Source organism: Copadichromis virginalis, linkage group LG9 (assembly GCF_057382275.1).
Source record: "Copadichromis virginalis isolate Kocher_CV1m ecotype Utaka linkage group LG9, C_Virginalis_male_GT1.1, whole genome shotgun sequence".
NCBI lineage: Eukaryota > Metazoa > Chordata > Actinopteri > Cichliformes > Cichlidae > Copadichromis > Copadichromis virginalis.
The window spans coordinates 35,637,596-35,653,290 of NC_140626.1; the positions used below are offsets into that span (position 1 = coordinate 35,637,596).

Here is a 15,695-nt window from a genome sequence, read left to right on the forward strand (position 1 = left end):
CTGTTTTATACTGTTAGTTCATACTGTTTTATATACTGTTTTGTTTGTTTGTTTGTTAATTAGTTAGTTTATTTGCTTGTTTTAATCTATTTTAAATCATGCTTTTTATTTGTTCTTGTTTCTAAGGTCTCTGTAAAGCACTTTGAATCACCTTGTTGTTGAATTGTGCTATACAAATAAACTTGCCTTGCCTTGCCTTAATCAGGGAACTGTTCTTAAGAAAAATGAAACAACTGAAACATTTATAAGTGCTTTACGTACGTCGTCCAACACAAAGTATGATTGGCTGGCTCAGTGAGGTGACAGACACAGGCTGGAGAGTGTATACAGGTTTTTATTTGTTATATTCTGGAATCAGCAACATAAATAAAAGCTTTCATTAAGTTCTCCTCAGCACCAGAGCCATTCATCGACAGGGTTCAGGCGAAGCCACACCCACAGGACCGGGCTGAGACCGCGACCTGTGATTCTGTTGGCGAAACGCTGAAATTGTCCACCATGATTGTCTCTCTCTGTGTGCTTCAGGAGAACGAGGATGGCATGGACACCAAGAACAAATGAAGGAATAAATATTCTTCTTCCTGCCTCCCGCTGCTCTATGTACATTATTAACAGTCTGAAACAACCCAGCAGCTGGCCTCGCCCACCTGCTGCGTGACGACACAACAAAGAAACACTGAAAACCACAAAGTGATGGGAGTCAAGGACCAGACGAAGGACAATGTGCTTCGATGCTTCCAGTTCAGTTACTTTTAAATCTGAAGCAGCAGAGATTAAACGTCAGAGAAGAAAACGGATGATGACTCTCAATGTGTCTTTAAACATCTTTAAACATCTAAGTGGAAAAAAACCCAAGAAGGTTAGACCAACCAGAATCATACACAAGTCCTCAGGTGGAAAACATGAAAAAAATCATCTTTTCATTCTCAGCAATGAACTCTGTGAGTGAGCTCTGGAACAATGGACAGCAATTGGCCTTGAGTTGAGGTTAATTTGAGGATCCAGTTCATCAACTTAATTTGGTTTATTGGTTCCAGCTTCTCAAACTGGATCGTACTGATGGTCCATGATGACATGATGTATCAGGGATCACTATATCCTGGTATCTCTCTGCCGTCTCTGTGTCCTCCTCACATATTTCTATAACTGATTAAACCAAGCTCTTCTAACACATCCACATGCTGCTCTGTAGAGATTATGGATTCACGTCAGACTCATCAGAGGAAAGTGTTTTGATTTAAAACCTGTGAAAATCATGTTGGCATTTTTACACATAAATAAATGATACACATAAATAGGGATGGGTATTGATAAGATTTTCACGATTCCGATTCCATTTTCGATTCTGTTTAACGATTCGATTCTTTATCGATTCTTTTTAAAAAAGGAGAACACTAAGGTCGATCAGCTCAGAACTTTGTTTTATATCTTCTCTTTGAACAAGACAGAAATTTAGGAGTAACATGGCCTTACAAACCCAACAATGAGATCTTAAGAGATCCAGCCTACGGCTCTTCAATGGGGTGTCACAGGGTGCCCAGGAAAAAAAATTGTAAATGTAAAATAATAAAATAAATATTCTTCTGTAGCAATAACAAAGCATAACATAAATTATTCTGTAGCAATTACACAAGAATATCCAGTAATGTCCCTGCCTACAATTAAACACATTCACTTACTGAAAATCATCTGCTGTGGCAAATGGGTGCAAGCCTTTGACCACAAACTGAGTCACTGCTCGGTGACATTCGTCTATCCTGGCCTGAAAGGAGACGCTACCGGCAGACTGCAGCGAGAACTGCCAGCATCTGAGCCAGACTCTGTCTCATCATGGTCACTAAATGCACAGTAATGGCAGGTTTGTAATAAGGCAGATCGCGCTAACATAATATGCACTGTTAGTTGATTATTTACCTGCTGCATTAACGGGAGAGGACGTGCAAACGTTACCGCTGCTGCTGGGTTGAGATTCACGAGTCGAGTGGAATTAAAAACACGACATTCATTTAAGGTCATCGCGTGTTTGTGAGCAAATGCTTTTGCATATTCGTAGTGTTTCCTCCCTTAAATGAAATATCTGCTTTGCAAGTATTGCAAGTTGCCCTGTTGTCATCCGTTCTTGAAAAGTGTAACCAAACTTTTGAGCGTTTGAGCCGCCGTGTTTCCTGCCAGGTAAATGACGCTCCGCAACGTGGTGACGTCATTTGGGGAGACTGGAATCAATAAGGGAATCGTTTGCAAAATGGCAAACAATTCCAAGGAAGTGAAACAGAACCGGGTTTCGATACCCATCCCTACACATAAATAAAGAAAAATATATTAACAAATGTTGGCATCATTCAGCTTCTAATCATGACTGTGCTTAATTAAACACAATAACAAGCCTGAGCTCTGATGTCATGTACACCAGCGGTCCCCAACCCCCGGGCCACGGACCGGTCGTTTGGTAACAGGCTGTGAGAGTTGAGGCTCGGGTGTGAACTTTATGGTTTTTATCGTTTTTTAAACCGTTTTTATCGTTAACTCTGTTTCCCTAGGTCTTTTCCTGAGTGTTATGAATAAATCTTCTTTTTTTTGGTAGCGGTACTGTTTTTATTTTGTTGTATTTATCCGCAACACCTTAAAGACCGGTCCGTGAAAATATTGTCGGACATGAACCGGTCCGTGGCACAAAAAAGGTTGGGGACTGCTGATGTACACAACTTGACCAATGGTGAACTAATCACTAATTACTTGCTGTGATCATTTCATACCAGACAGCTGCCAGGACTCACATCATCTTTATAAATAAGCGTGTCCGCAGACTCTGCTAATTTTGGCAGACTCAGCTGAATGTCGGCAGACTCTCGGCTGCGTGAAGGCAGACACGTGTTCTGACAACTCTGGCTCTGTGATGTCTGCCAGATTTGGTTTGATTTTGGGCCTCTTTGGGGGAAGAGTTGGCAGATTCAAATTGGTGAAGTTTGTTTGGTTAAATAAGTTTTATCATAACTGGCCAGACTATGGCACTCAGATTCAGGCCGAGTGACTTCCTCTGGCCTCCTGGGCTTGGGCCTCTGCAGGGTCAAACCATCTTAGCTACCTTGGTCAGCGTGATCCAGCCACCTCCCAGTCTTGTTTCCAGAGGGATGATTAAGTTCACACTTCTTGACATGACATGAATTCACAAATGAAAGTCAATCAGATTTTAGGGTCCCTTCAATCTCAGAGGTAAGAGGGTTTATGCGAGAGTTAATGATTCTCCGCCGACAGCAGCTTCTTCCTGACAGGTCAGCTGATTTCAACCAGCAATCGGACACGGTTAAAGATTCCTGTACAAAACATGACTGCAAGGACATCCTGTTTTGAATCCTGGCTGTAAGGACTTCCTGTGCTGGTGGTGGGGATGGCTGACAGGTGAGGCGACCCGCTCTGATGGTGTTTTTATCGTTTCAGTTTCATTGAAACAACAAAAGGGTAAAAAAAACCACAAAGTGACACGAGGTGAACGCTGAGCGTCGCTCACAGAATCCAACAGTTCAAACCAGGCAGTGTAAACATGCCTTCATCCTCCTCCTCCTCTTCAGTCAGTAGTCTCTCTGCTCCTCCTCCTCTGTGTTGAAGGAGGCTCTAAGCAGAGTTCAGGTACTCCAGAGCGACTTCATAACAGAACTTATACTGTTCCTATGGAAACACAGACATCAGATGTCATTCATTCACATTTTTAAAAAAGAAACACTTTTTATTACACAGTATGATGTAAAAACAACTCAGTATCCACTACGGGTCACTGGACACTCCATGTGTTCAAGTTCACCATCACGGTCTGTTTTCCTGAGGTAGTTCTGGTACAGCTTGGACTAATGTTTTGGGTCATTATGTTGCTGCAGGATGAACCCCTGATCAACTAGGTGCATACAGTATTTGTACTATGCTTTCATGTCAGACTGCAGTGAGACATTAAACTGCATAACTTTCAATAAAAAAATGGAAAAATTGGCGTGTCCTAAAACCTTTGACCGGTAGTGTATGTTTATAGAATACAATAATTATTATAAAACATAACAGAAAATTATGAATAATAATAATAATAATATATCATTATTACTGAGAAAATGTTTTTATATTTTAGTCTTAAAAAATACAGTTATGGATTCAGTGTTAAGTTCCTCTTTGATTTACTGTAAAATTAACCTTTTTTCATTTTAGTCATAAAATACAAATACAAAATAATTTGCTAAACCACAGAAGAAATGGAGAATAGAAATAATAATGATTGAAGTTAAAGCGAGCCAGTGTCTGTGATGAAGGTTGGTGGTTACCAGCAGGTCGACCATGTTTGGCTTGTTGTTCCTCAAAGTTTTTACAGCGTGAAAAACGTCGACGCAGCGCTGCTGACGCAACATCTCACACACGATACTGATACTGCAGAACACACCACTGCGACCTCCGCCATTCCTGAGGAGGAGACAGGAGAAAGAAGACCTTTGAGTTCTCTGTCAACAGTTACATAAAGTAGCACATAAAAATATTACTGCATATATTCACAAGAACACCCCTCAAAAACAAAAACATTTACAATTGTCATAAACCAAGAACAAGCAAATCATTGTACACTGTACACAAGACATTTGTTTCCAACCAAACAGAAATAAAATGATCCACACCTGTCACCATTATATAAGAAGTAAATTCTATCATAATACATGCAGACACCAGACCTTTGAACATAAGTTCTAAATTTGTAGACCTTTACATTTTGTTTCTGCAGGTTAGCCAGATTCCCCTTTTTGCCCAACCCGTAAGAAAGCTGCAAAGATAAATCTGATTCCATTGTGCTGCTGTTTTTGGGACCATAAATGAACATTGTATTCTCCAGCACCTGTCCATATCCAGCCAACCACTGTTGCAGTAATGGCAAGAGAAGAACAAGCCTGGGACACCCAACCCACAAATGTTGCAGGGTGTGCTCAGCTTGACAAAAAGCACAGTTACCCTCTACACTCGGTCCATATGTGCAACATGTCTGGTTGTGGCCATGGCCCCATGGACCACCCACCACCGAAGATCCACGGTGTGTTTCTCCAAGTGAGGTCTGTACAAGGATTTCTAGCTACGTCTGGGAGAACCTGCTGCAGAAATACTACATCGACTCCGGAAGGTCCCTCCTTCATCCTTTAGGAAAATCCATCATTTTTGGTGCCTACTTCTTAATCTACAGCAACACTGTGAAAACAGCGAAACCTTCCAAAACACCACCTTTTGTGCTCCAAACATTTTACTGTGCCTTTAAATGAGTTTTCCCTAATTTCTTCATCCTCAACTTAGAATCGCTTTAGTGTGCTCAACTGTTCATAGCTGACCACTCTCCTTATCTTTAGAACTGATTTTATAAACTCATCAAGATATGGAAAATAATCCATAGACTGTCCGCCAAATTTTCCATCTTAAAATGAGTTTATGTCTTGTAAGGAGTAGGATTGCTGATGCTCATCTTGTGAAACAATATCAGAAAACTGTGATGAGGAATCATCTTCAAACAAGTTCAAAGAACCTGCAGTTCGATCTTCAGCCTCACCTGTCCTTGCCTCTGTCTGTTCACTGTTCACAGGAGGCGAACCCTCACTGGGGAGGCTCAAAGTCAAACTGGCCAATTAGCTAAACCTACTCACTCTACACAACACAATGAAATAAACCTGTCTTACCTTGTAACTAACCAACTAACCATTAAGGTTGGGCGATTTTTCCAACCGATAATCATCAGTCCAATAAATGACCACCATCAACCCCACCCAAATACAATAAACACAAAAATGAAGACAGAAACAGAAGACACTCCATTTGGCTTTTTTCAAAAATTCAGAACTAAATTATCATCAGTTATTTTACACAAAACTGCATTAACCCTTTAAGACCTACCATAGAACCAAGTCCGCCAGAGCTTATATTATATGTTTACATGCTGTAGTCCCATTTTTGGGAGCATTTCAAGTTGCTTTACATCAATACAACCATTATAGCCCAAATTTTAATAATATGTCTGCATTAAGTGCATAGAAATTACATAAATTGCAAAAATGTGCAATAAACCAGAAAAAAATTGAAAATCGTTTTTGTTTTTTTAACATATATTTCTAGTTAGAGAAGTTTAAGAGGCTTATCCCTCAAAACTGTAAATACAAAAAAGTTGCACAAAATAGTTTCCCACCACAGGAAATTTATTTTGAGTGTCTTCATAGTTTTATTTTTGAAATGCACCAATTTTTATATACTGCAGAAAAAACGAAAATAAATATTATAAAGCAAATTTGCAAAAAAACAGCATATGCACCAAAATAAACTATTTCCAGCAGTGCAATATGAGTCCTAAGCATCCCATAAACGACACAGAGAGTCATAAAGTCAAACATAACTTTTAAAAACACCAGTACAGTCTTACAAGGCCAAGTTGGTAAAAAACTACATTTCCACGAATATGACGTCACTTTCGGTTTTGGGCAGGTAATGGCGGACATGCAATAGTTCGCGCTGACGTCTATTCCAGCATAGGAAGTGTTACAAACAGCTGATCGGATCGGCAAAGCGTGTTTCTGGAATATTATGTTTTTGTTGCTGCAAGTGCTTTTTATGCAGTTTTTGCAAAGCTATATGTGGAAGGAAACTGTGACCGAGGACAAGCTGATGGCATAAGATGTAAGTACAACTCCTCCGGTTTTATATGCAAGAAAAATTATTGCGCTACCTTACGTGGTTGCAGTTCTACCGGGATTTAAAAATAGTTACGCAAAATGGAGCGTGCCCGCTCAGACCGACTTTAAAGGGTTAATTCCCCAAATAGAGACAAACTCTTCAATGTTGGACAACATCTTATAAACAAATTCTACTTTCAAACGTGCACCTACTAACCCTTTAAACATAATCTCTAAATGAACAGATCCTGTTCCCTTCATTTTGTTCCTCCTTGAATGCCATATACTCATCTTAGCATGACCTATTAAAAAATTAATCAAGCAAACCTTCCTACGCTCCACTGCAGAGTACCTCGGACCCAGGATAAAGAGACTCTTCCAAGGCCACAAAGCCACTGCTGCAGCGATGAAAAAAGGCCAGATAGCCTTGGACAGCCAAGCCACAGGTGCTGCAGTGTTTCCTCAGTTAGACAGAAAAGACAGTGGTTCCCTGTTCTTAGATCCATCACTGCCCTGCTGTCCTCAGGCCTGCCAGCTTGGTTAGACCAGCATTTATACACTAGCAGTGCTGAGCTTTCTACTTGGTATCAAGGGATTGTAAAAAAGAGGCTCCTCACCAACATCACCATCAAATTGTTTTTAAAGTACAGAGAGACTGTTCTCAGTCTTCCAAGCAGTCAAAACAGACTGGTAAAAAGCAGAGGTCTGCAAAAGGTCCATGCCAGTCAGGTCTATGAGAAACAGGTGCTTGTCATATGCAAGGTCCTTTATTCTGTGAAGCAGCATAGATACAGTGTTGAACCAGGGTGGTTGTTGTTTTTGATAAAGATACTGTTGTGCTGTCTGAAGACGAAACGCTGTGATACGGCTGTGAAGGTCAATCAAACTCTGACCCCCCTCTGACACAGATAGAGACAGCACAGCAGACCTGGTCCAGTGAAGCCCTCCCCAGAAGAAATTTACCAGTCTTTTTTGTATCTCCTTGATAAGAGAGGCCGGAGGTTCAAAAACAGTGGCACGGTTCCAGAGTACAGAAGCAGCCAAGTTGTTAACAACCAAAGTCCTCCCCCTGTAGGACAATGGTGGCCAGACCCAAGTCCATCGAGACAACCGGGCAGTAATGTTTTCAACAACACCCTCCCAGTTCTTCCCCTGAAAAGCATCAGTTCCCAAAAACACTCCCAAACACTTCAGTCCCTCCCTGTTCCACTGTAACTCTGCCGGTAACACCGGCTCCTCTTTATCAACCCACCCTCCCAACATGAAACCTTCACACTTTGACCAGTTAACCTTTGCGGATGCCTGCTCATATAAGTCCAGTGTCAGTCTGAGTGTTTTAATATGGTTATAAAAACCGTAACATCATCAGCATAAGCGGACAATTTTACTGTGCTTCTTGCTTCGTCAAAGGTAAAACCTGAGAGTCCCTGTCTAAGATGGTGTAAAAGGGGTTCAATGGCCAGCGTATACAACATACCAGAAAGAGGGCATCCCTGCCCTATGCCCCTCTGAGCTGGAACAGGCCGACTTAACCCTCCCCCCACCTTTAACATGACAGCAGTGTTTGAGTACAACAATTTGATCCAAGAAATGAAAATGTTCCCAAACCCAAAAGCTTCCAAAGTTTTAAACAAATAGCGGTGATCAACTCTATCAGAAGCTTTTTCTTGATCCAGAGATAAAAAACCCCACATCCAAGTCTCTGAGCCAGATCAATAATGTCCTAATTAAAAACAAGTTGTCCATAATAGTTCTTTCAGGGACACAGTATGCTTGATCCACATCAACAATCATGTCGATACAGGTCTTCAACCTGTTAGAAAGACATTTTGCAAGAATCTTGTAGTCCGTACAAAGCAAAGAGACAGGCCTCCAATGTTTGAGCGAGCCCAGGTCCCCTTTCTTTGGCAGTAAAGTCAAAACTGCCCTCGTGCAACTTGTTGGCAAGATCCCAGTGGTCACACAGAATGTGAAAACCTCATGAATGTCCTCTCCTAGCAGCGACCAGAATTCCTGGTAAAATTCCGCAGGAAGCCCATCAACTCCTGATGACCGACCACCGTTGAGTTGTTGAACCGCTGAAGACATCTCCTCAAAAGAGATAGCAGACTCCAACACAGCCGATTCAGCCTCATACAGCCGTGGCAGCCCCTCCAGCATCCTCGTCACACATTCAGGGTCACACGTGTCAGAACTAAAGAGGCTGGCATAAAAGTCAATGGCAAGCTTCCTCATTTCTACTGGGTCAGATGTCACCTTCCCATTTGGAAGCCTTAAGTGCATCACGTGGTGTGACTCGCAAACCCTTTTCTCCAGCTTGAAGAAAAATCTGGTTGGGGCATCTATTCAACAGTAGAAATCCGAGTTCTTATAAGAGCACCTTTTGCTCTTTTGTGGAGAAACTTGCCTAAAGCCTTCCTCCTACCGTCCCAGGTACTATTTGCATTATCTGTCCCACTTATGATCTTATCCTCTAGCATCTTGAGCTCTCGTTCTAAGTCCTCAAAGCAGTCTTTAACAGTGGCCGTTGGATGTGACGTGTATTGTTGACAAAAAAGCTTAATCTGCGTTTTCCCCACCTCCTACCATTCAGCCAAATTTCAAAAGTAATTTTTCCTTTGTTTCCAGTGACACCAGAAGTCAGAAAAAGCTCGACAGAACTCTTTGTCATGAATCAGCTGCATGTTAAAGCATGTTGGTGAACAAATGTTAGAGTGCATCAATAAGGAAATATCTACAGTCACTAAATGATGATCAGAAAAACCAACAGGTGAAATTTCTGCCTTAACTAGTCTATTATTATACGTCTGATTGATAGCTATTAAACCCGATTCTTTGATCCCCATGGTAGAAGAGAGAAAACCCGACTCAGAGTGGTCAAAACATTTATAATTCTTTATTCAATCATCTTCTGGAAGAGAGAGCCCCGCACAGCCCAAAGCCAGTTGCAGAATCTCTAACATTAGAAGCCAAAAATGTGTCTCATATAGGTGTTATTTTGGTCCTTTACACGTCACACACAGCCTCGATACAAACAACCCCTTCTGTGTTACTAGTTCCACTTTTTCTGTCTGGTTTCCTGTATTTTATTAATATGCCTCTGCAGCTCTGCACTAAACTTCCTGTTTTTCAGTTTGGCTGAGCACTTGGTTTATGAGTCAAAACTGGCTTTGCTTTACAAGCCTTTATTATTAAAATACATAAAACAATATAATCAGAAAATAGGCACTAACAATATATATTTATCTTGTAACACTGCCTTCACATTGCCCTCAGAAACGTTCACATATGTGTATTCTCTAGTTGTGGGATGGAGCCTTCTCCACACATCAGTCAGAAAGATAAAAGTGAGCCCGAAGGTGGGTGAGGCTCTCCTGTGTTTCTGTCAACTGAAGGGTGGGTTGTGCAATTCCAGTCCCCTCCCACCACCACTATTGAACCACTATGTATTTGTGATAATTTATAATTAATTTTACGAAATAACCTCACACGACCTGCAGCTGAGTTGTGGGCGCATACATTCATAAAGCAAAAGGTGTTCCCTTGATGGTTGCTTGTACTACCTGTGCCCTTCCCTGCTCTACCTCACATACGGAGACATGTGACAGCTGAAGGTGCCTAGAAAATAAAATTGCTACACCTGCACTGAGGTTAGTGCCATAACTTAAAAATACCTGCCCACTCCAACTCATTCCCCATTCTGTCTCATTATCTACAGTACTACTAAAAAAACCACATCAATGTTTTTGTTCCTGCTGTTCCACCAAAACTGCTCGCCTTTCTCTGACTCTTCCCCCATTACTGTTAAGCGTACCCACTCTCAAGCCTGCCATAAAGACAGAGAGAAGAGGAAGAAGAGAAAGAGGGAAAAGACAGTGAGACCCTTCCAAAAAAAAAAAAAAAAAGACACCCTTAATACTCCGAACATTTTACTGTGGTTTTAAATGAGTTTTTCCTTGTTTTTCCCTCCTCAACACAGTCAGGATCTTTTTCAGGCGGCATCTTTTCTGTTTGCTCAACTGTTCATAGCCAACAACTCTCCTTATCTTTAGAACAGAGTTTATAAATTGATCGACATCTGGAAAAAACTCTGACTTCCACAGACTGCCTGCTAAATGTCTTATCCAAAAAGCGATTTATATCTTCTAAGGAATACGACTGCTGATGTTCATCTTGTGAAACAATGTCAGAGCATCGTGACAGGGAATCATCTTCAAACAAGTCTTCTTCCTCATTTTCCGCGCTCAAAGAACCTGAAATTACATTTTCATTTCCTACCTCACTTGTCGTTGCCTCTGTCCTGATTTTCCTCCACAGTTTTCCTGTCCTGTCTGTCATCACTTCCATCCGGCCTGTGGAGCACTGGCTGCGATCTCCATTCTGTCACCCAGCGCCGCTAGCAGCTCGTAGCTGGCTGTTCGTCCACACCGCTACTAGCGGGCTGTTCTCTCGTACCGACATCTACGGCAGGCTCACTTGCTTCACTAGCATGGCCCTGCTGTTTACCTGTGTCATTGCGCACTTCGTGCTCTTTATGAGGGCAGGATGAGCGTTTATGGCCAACATGCACTTCATGCTAACTGCGCTTGCATAAACAGTATACAAGCCGTTTTCGTATCTCACTTTAAACGACACTTCCAGTGTCTGTGAAGGATCGTTCAAGTACATGAAGGCCTGCCTTCATAGTGACTGAATGTGCTGCAGTCTGGCATCTTTGCAGCCAAGACGAACAACACTGAACCCGCTAGCAAACTTTCCAAAGCAGGTCAGTTCCTTTTCAAGTAGCTCATTGGGGATAAACGCCATCTACGCGGGTCACCGCAAACAGTGGTGAAACAGCCACAACAAATCATCCAAAATGATCCCCCTTTCAACTAACAGGTGAACCAACCGCTCCTCACGGAGAAAGGTAACCACAGCCTTGTTCATCCGAGAGCCGCAAGTTGTGTTCTCATGGCCCACCTGTTCACCAAAAGCTAGCAGAGCCTGCTCCACGGTGTACTGTTGGGGGGGCCTCCCCTGTCTAATAGACAGGGGAGGCAAACCCTCACTAGGGAGGGACGCCATTGCTCAAGGTAAAACTGGCGAATTAACTAAAACTCTTCACTTCACACAACACAATGAAATAAACTTGCCTTACCTTTTAACCACCCATAAAGTTTTCTGGAAAAAACAGTCCAAACGTCCCAAACTCACTCAGCAGCTCCACACACTCACCAAACACCTTCACACACCCATTCACTCACACTCCCAGCATGCAGTGCAGGAAGGAGAGGAGAGGAGAGTGGAGTCAGGGGTTACATAGATGAGAATGAAAGCAGTTTATGTTGTGACCACTAGATGGAGACAAAACACCACACAAACACAAACTTTATAACTACTGATACTGCAGTACTCTCTGCAGTACTGTGTGTATTTCCTGTGTAAGAAACAGTGATACTCTTGCAGTAAAGTAATGAAAACACAGTTTTCTTTCTGTAGTGTTATGTGTAGTACTGCATGTAATACTGTGTGGTACTCTTAAAGGGTAATGTCTTTAGTACTGTGTTTATTAAAAGACAGTGTACTTTATGTAGTATTGTGTGTAGTACTGTGTGTATTATAAGACAGTGTACTTTTGTAGTAGTTTGTGTAGTACTGTCTGCAGTACTGTGTGTAGTACACAGTGTAGTACTTTCTGCAGTGCTGCGTGCAGTGTTGTGTGTACTCTTACAGGCAGTGGACGACGGTGCGTCCCTCGCCGCCGTCGTACTCCTCCTGCCATTTGTCCACCTGGTGCACGAGCTTGAGGAAGGAGCGCTTGGAGACGGGCGTGTCGCGGTACATCGGCCAGCCCAGGAACTGGAACTGCTGCACCATGCGGTACCCGTCCTGCGGCTGGAGACACAGGGAGAACCAGGCAGTCAAAACAAGCTCGCCCCAAACAACCAATGTATAATCAAACACTTCCCCAGAAGAACAGAAACATGAACCAAGTGTACCTCTAAACTAAACACTAAGGAGAAAGGAAGTAAGGAAACTGTGAAGGGAGAAGGGGAAAGGAAGTCAAAAGAAATACATTTTAGGAGTAAAGAAGAAAGGAAAGAACAGGAGAGAGGAAAGGAAGATATATAATGTAGATGGAAGGAAATGAGAGGAAAGGAAAGATATTAGGAAGCTTATTGAGACAGGAAAGAAAGCAAAGACAGGTTCCTGTGAGCAGACAGCAGGAGAGAGCTTTAACTCAAACACCAAAATCAAGCTGCCACAGCGAGGCGGGTGGAGACGGGAGCGCGGATCAAACACAGCCGATATTTGTTGAGACGCATGGAGGAAACGAGGCCCTGAATCACAGCCGCACTCAAACTCAGCCCGATGGGGAGGTGAGGAGGCTTAAATCAAACACATCCTGAGCTAAATCTGGTGCAGCAGGAGAGAGAGAGCGGAGGCTTGGATCAAACACAGGCGCAGCTCAGCTTTATTACACAGAAATCAAACGCGCCCTGAATATGTGAGGGCAAAACCAAACAGACCCTCCGTGTAGGGTGATGCAGTTTTACTCCGTCAGGATCTGAAGACAAAGGTAATTACACATCCACAGAGACGTCACGTAGAGGCGAGGTGGTTCTAACGATGGCGAACAGCCACCACGGCAGGGGAGAGTGAGAGAACAGCCATCGCCCTGACAGGACCACGGCCACGATGGTGGTTCTCTCAGGGCTCCAGCACGGCAGAGACACTAATGGATGACTCAGCCGAGTCAGGAATCCTAGTCTCAAAGAAGACGGCCAATAGAACCCTGCACAGGGACGGACTGAGAAAGAAGACGGAGGCTACGACCCAAAGGGCAGCGGCCCCACAGTGAAGCACGGTGGTGGCAGTATTATGCTGTGGGCATGCTTCACTGCGTCTGGACCTGGGAATTTCATCGAGGTGGGTGGATCCATGAAGAAAGAAGGATATGTGAATGAAGACCTGAAGCAGTCAGGCTAAACTAGGTCGGAGTCATCACTTTGTCTTCCAGCATGTCAACAACCCAACGCATATGTCGCTCCTGGTGAAGATCAAGGCGAGCGTGACAAAGCCCTGACTGTGGGCTGAGACCAAATGTAAGCACAAGAGCAGCCTGGGTGTAAACCTGGCTGGACTTGAGTTTGGCTCAAGTTTGTTACTTACATTAAATCAATTTAATAAATCAAATTTCAGTGTATTTTATTTGACATTCCAACCTACTGATACTTACAGAGTGAAGGGCAGCCAGGTTTTTACAGGAAACAAACTAAGGCTACATCCACCCGGGTATTTTTGAAAATGCAAATTTTTCTATGCGTTTGCACCTTTCGTCCACACGTAAACTGCGTTTTCAGTCACTGAAAACTGAGATTTTTAAAAACTCCTGCCAGGGTGGAGATTTTTGAAAACCCAGTTTTTGCGTTTACATGTGGACGAGGAAAACGGAGAAAACGCAGCGTCAAAGGTGTGCGCCTACACACACAGTTACTGTCCTTCCACACACAGGACTCGGTTCTGCTTCTATGCGCCATCTTTGTTCACTCTTTCCCACCGAGGCTTCTAGACTTCTGATTGGCCAACATTTCTACACGGTTAGGAATATATCGCCACCTGTTGCTTTGGCATCTTCCTAGCGCGTTTTTGTGGTTACGTGTGGACGGGATTTTTAAAAAACGTGGCAGCGTGCTCGGTGCTTGATCAGATTTGAAGTTTAATTTTTCGCTGTAGAAAGAAGTTTTCTTCCCACGCAGAGTTTACAGCAGGCGCTAATGTTTCTGTCACTTTTTACAGAATCAGACTTAAAGTAATGTGATTACTTCCAAGCTTTAAATGCTGCATGGTCATACTCCCTCCAACACTCCATATTATCCATTGTTGATCTGCACACGTCTGTTGCTAACACGGACGTCGCACGCGCTCACGTCATTGTCATGAGACACTCTCACAAACAAAATCACGGTTTAGTAACGCAGCATATTTACGGGTAAGTAACAGTAATCTAAAAGCGCACCCTGGCTGTGTTGTAGATCCTGAAGATTCGGCTGATCACGTCCTCCTCCAGGTCAGCGGACACGAACTCCACCTGCAGCGAGCCGAGGCGATGGAGACCGTTCTCTGGCCAGTACTGAGGGCACAGCTAACACACACATACACAAAGGGAAGTTATTGATCAGCTCATGAGTTTTACACCGCCCTTACCAAAGCACCTGTGCTATGATGTCATCATCACCCACCTGTTCTAATATATCTGAAAATCTTTGAGTGTGTGTGTGGGTGGAGCTTCACCTGTGCGGGGTCGACATCATTCAGCATGACAATGGATGTGCAGTGGTAGTCGAGGACCAGGCGCCAGAAGTCCTTCACCGTGTTGGGCAAAGGATGCTGGGTAACGATGAACGCCGACGGCTGCTTGTAGCTCTGCATGACACGAGGTCAGTCAGACAGCAGGAAGTGATGTCACACAAGCAGACACAGCAGGGTGGATGTCACTGTTGTACACAGCCGTGCTCAGGATTTCCGACGTCAGTGTTTTCAGCAGATTTCTGAACGCGTGCTTCCTTCTTTGAACCTTAGCGTTAACTTTGATATTTTAAACACTTTCCTGGAGTTTCTATAGCGACAGCTGTCTGGCTGCCTCAGGCAGGTCTGATGTGGGTGTAACTGACTCGGAGGCAGTGACGCTTGTGCGCCGAGTGCCCTAACACTCGGTGTTAAAGCCTCTGCTGCATCGACACCGAGCAGCACTTGCTAATGTTAGCTTAGAAGAGAAGTCCTCCACTCACTATCGCCACCAAATGACAGGCTCCAAGTATAACACAGAATCCAACACATCTCCACAACAGGGCAACAAGCTCACCTGAAGGACTTCACACAGAATTCATGAATGATCTGCGCTCAGCGAGAAAGCCGCTGCAGCAGGACAGCACGATGGCAGAGCGACTGAGTGTTCTCCGCTTCAGTCCTCTGTGCTGTTTGCTAAACAAAGAATCTGACGGCTGGGCTGGTCGCTCTCAGAGTTTCTGATTGGTTTACTTT

At 43.3% G+C, this 15,695-nt stretch overlaps 1 protein-coding gene across 3 annotated transcripts in view; it reads right to left on the bottom strand.

Moving 5' to 3' along the window:
• Positions 1-318: 318 nt before the first annotated feature.
• LOC146702427 (receptor-type tyrosine-protein phosphatase mu-like) overlaps positions 319-15,695 on the bottom strand; it is a 217,332-nt gene continuing 201,955 nt past the window's right edge. For all 3 annotated transcript variants that reach the window (XM_085469039.1, XM_085469038.1, XM_085469040.1), the window contains 5 exons: positions 14,946-15,077; positions 14,671-14,796; positions 12,382-12,545; positions 4,302-4,437; positions 319-3,663 (listed from right to left, as the gene is read on the bottom strand). In XM_085469039.1, the coding sequence (XP_085325165.1) occupies positions 3,610-3,663; positions 4,302-4,437; positions 12,382-12,545; positions 14,671-14,796; positions 14,946-15,077 (612 nt within the window). In that variant the 3' untranslated portion in view covers positions 319-3,609. The remainder of the gene's footprint in view (positions 3,664-4,301; positions 4,438-12,381; positions 12,546-14,670; positions 14,797-14,945; positions 15,078-15,695) is intronic.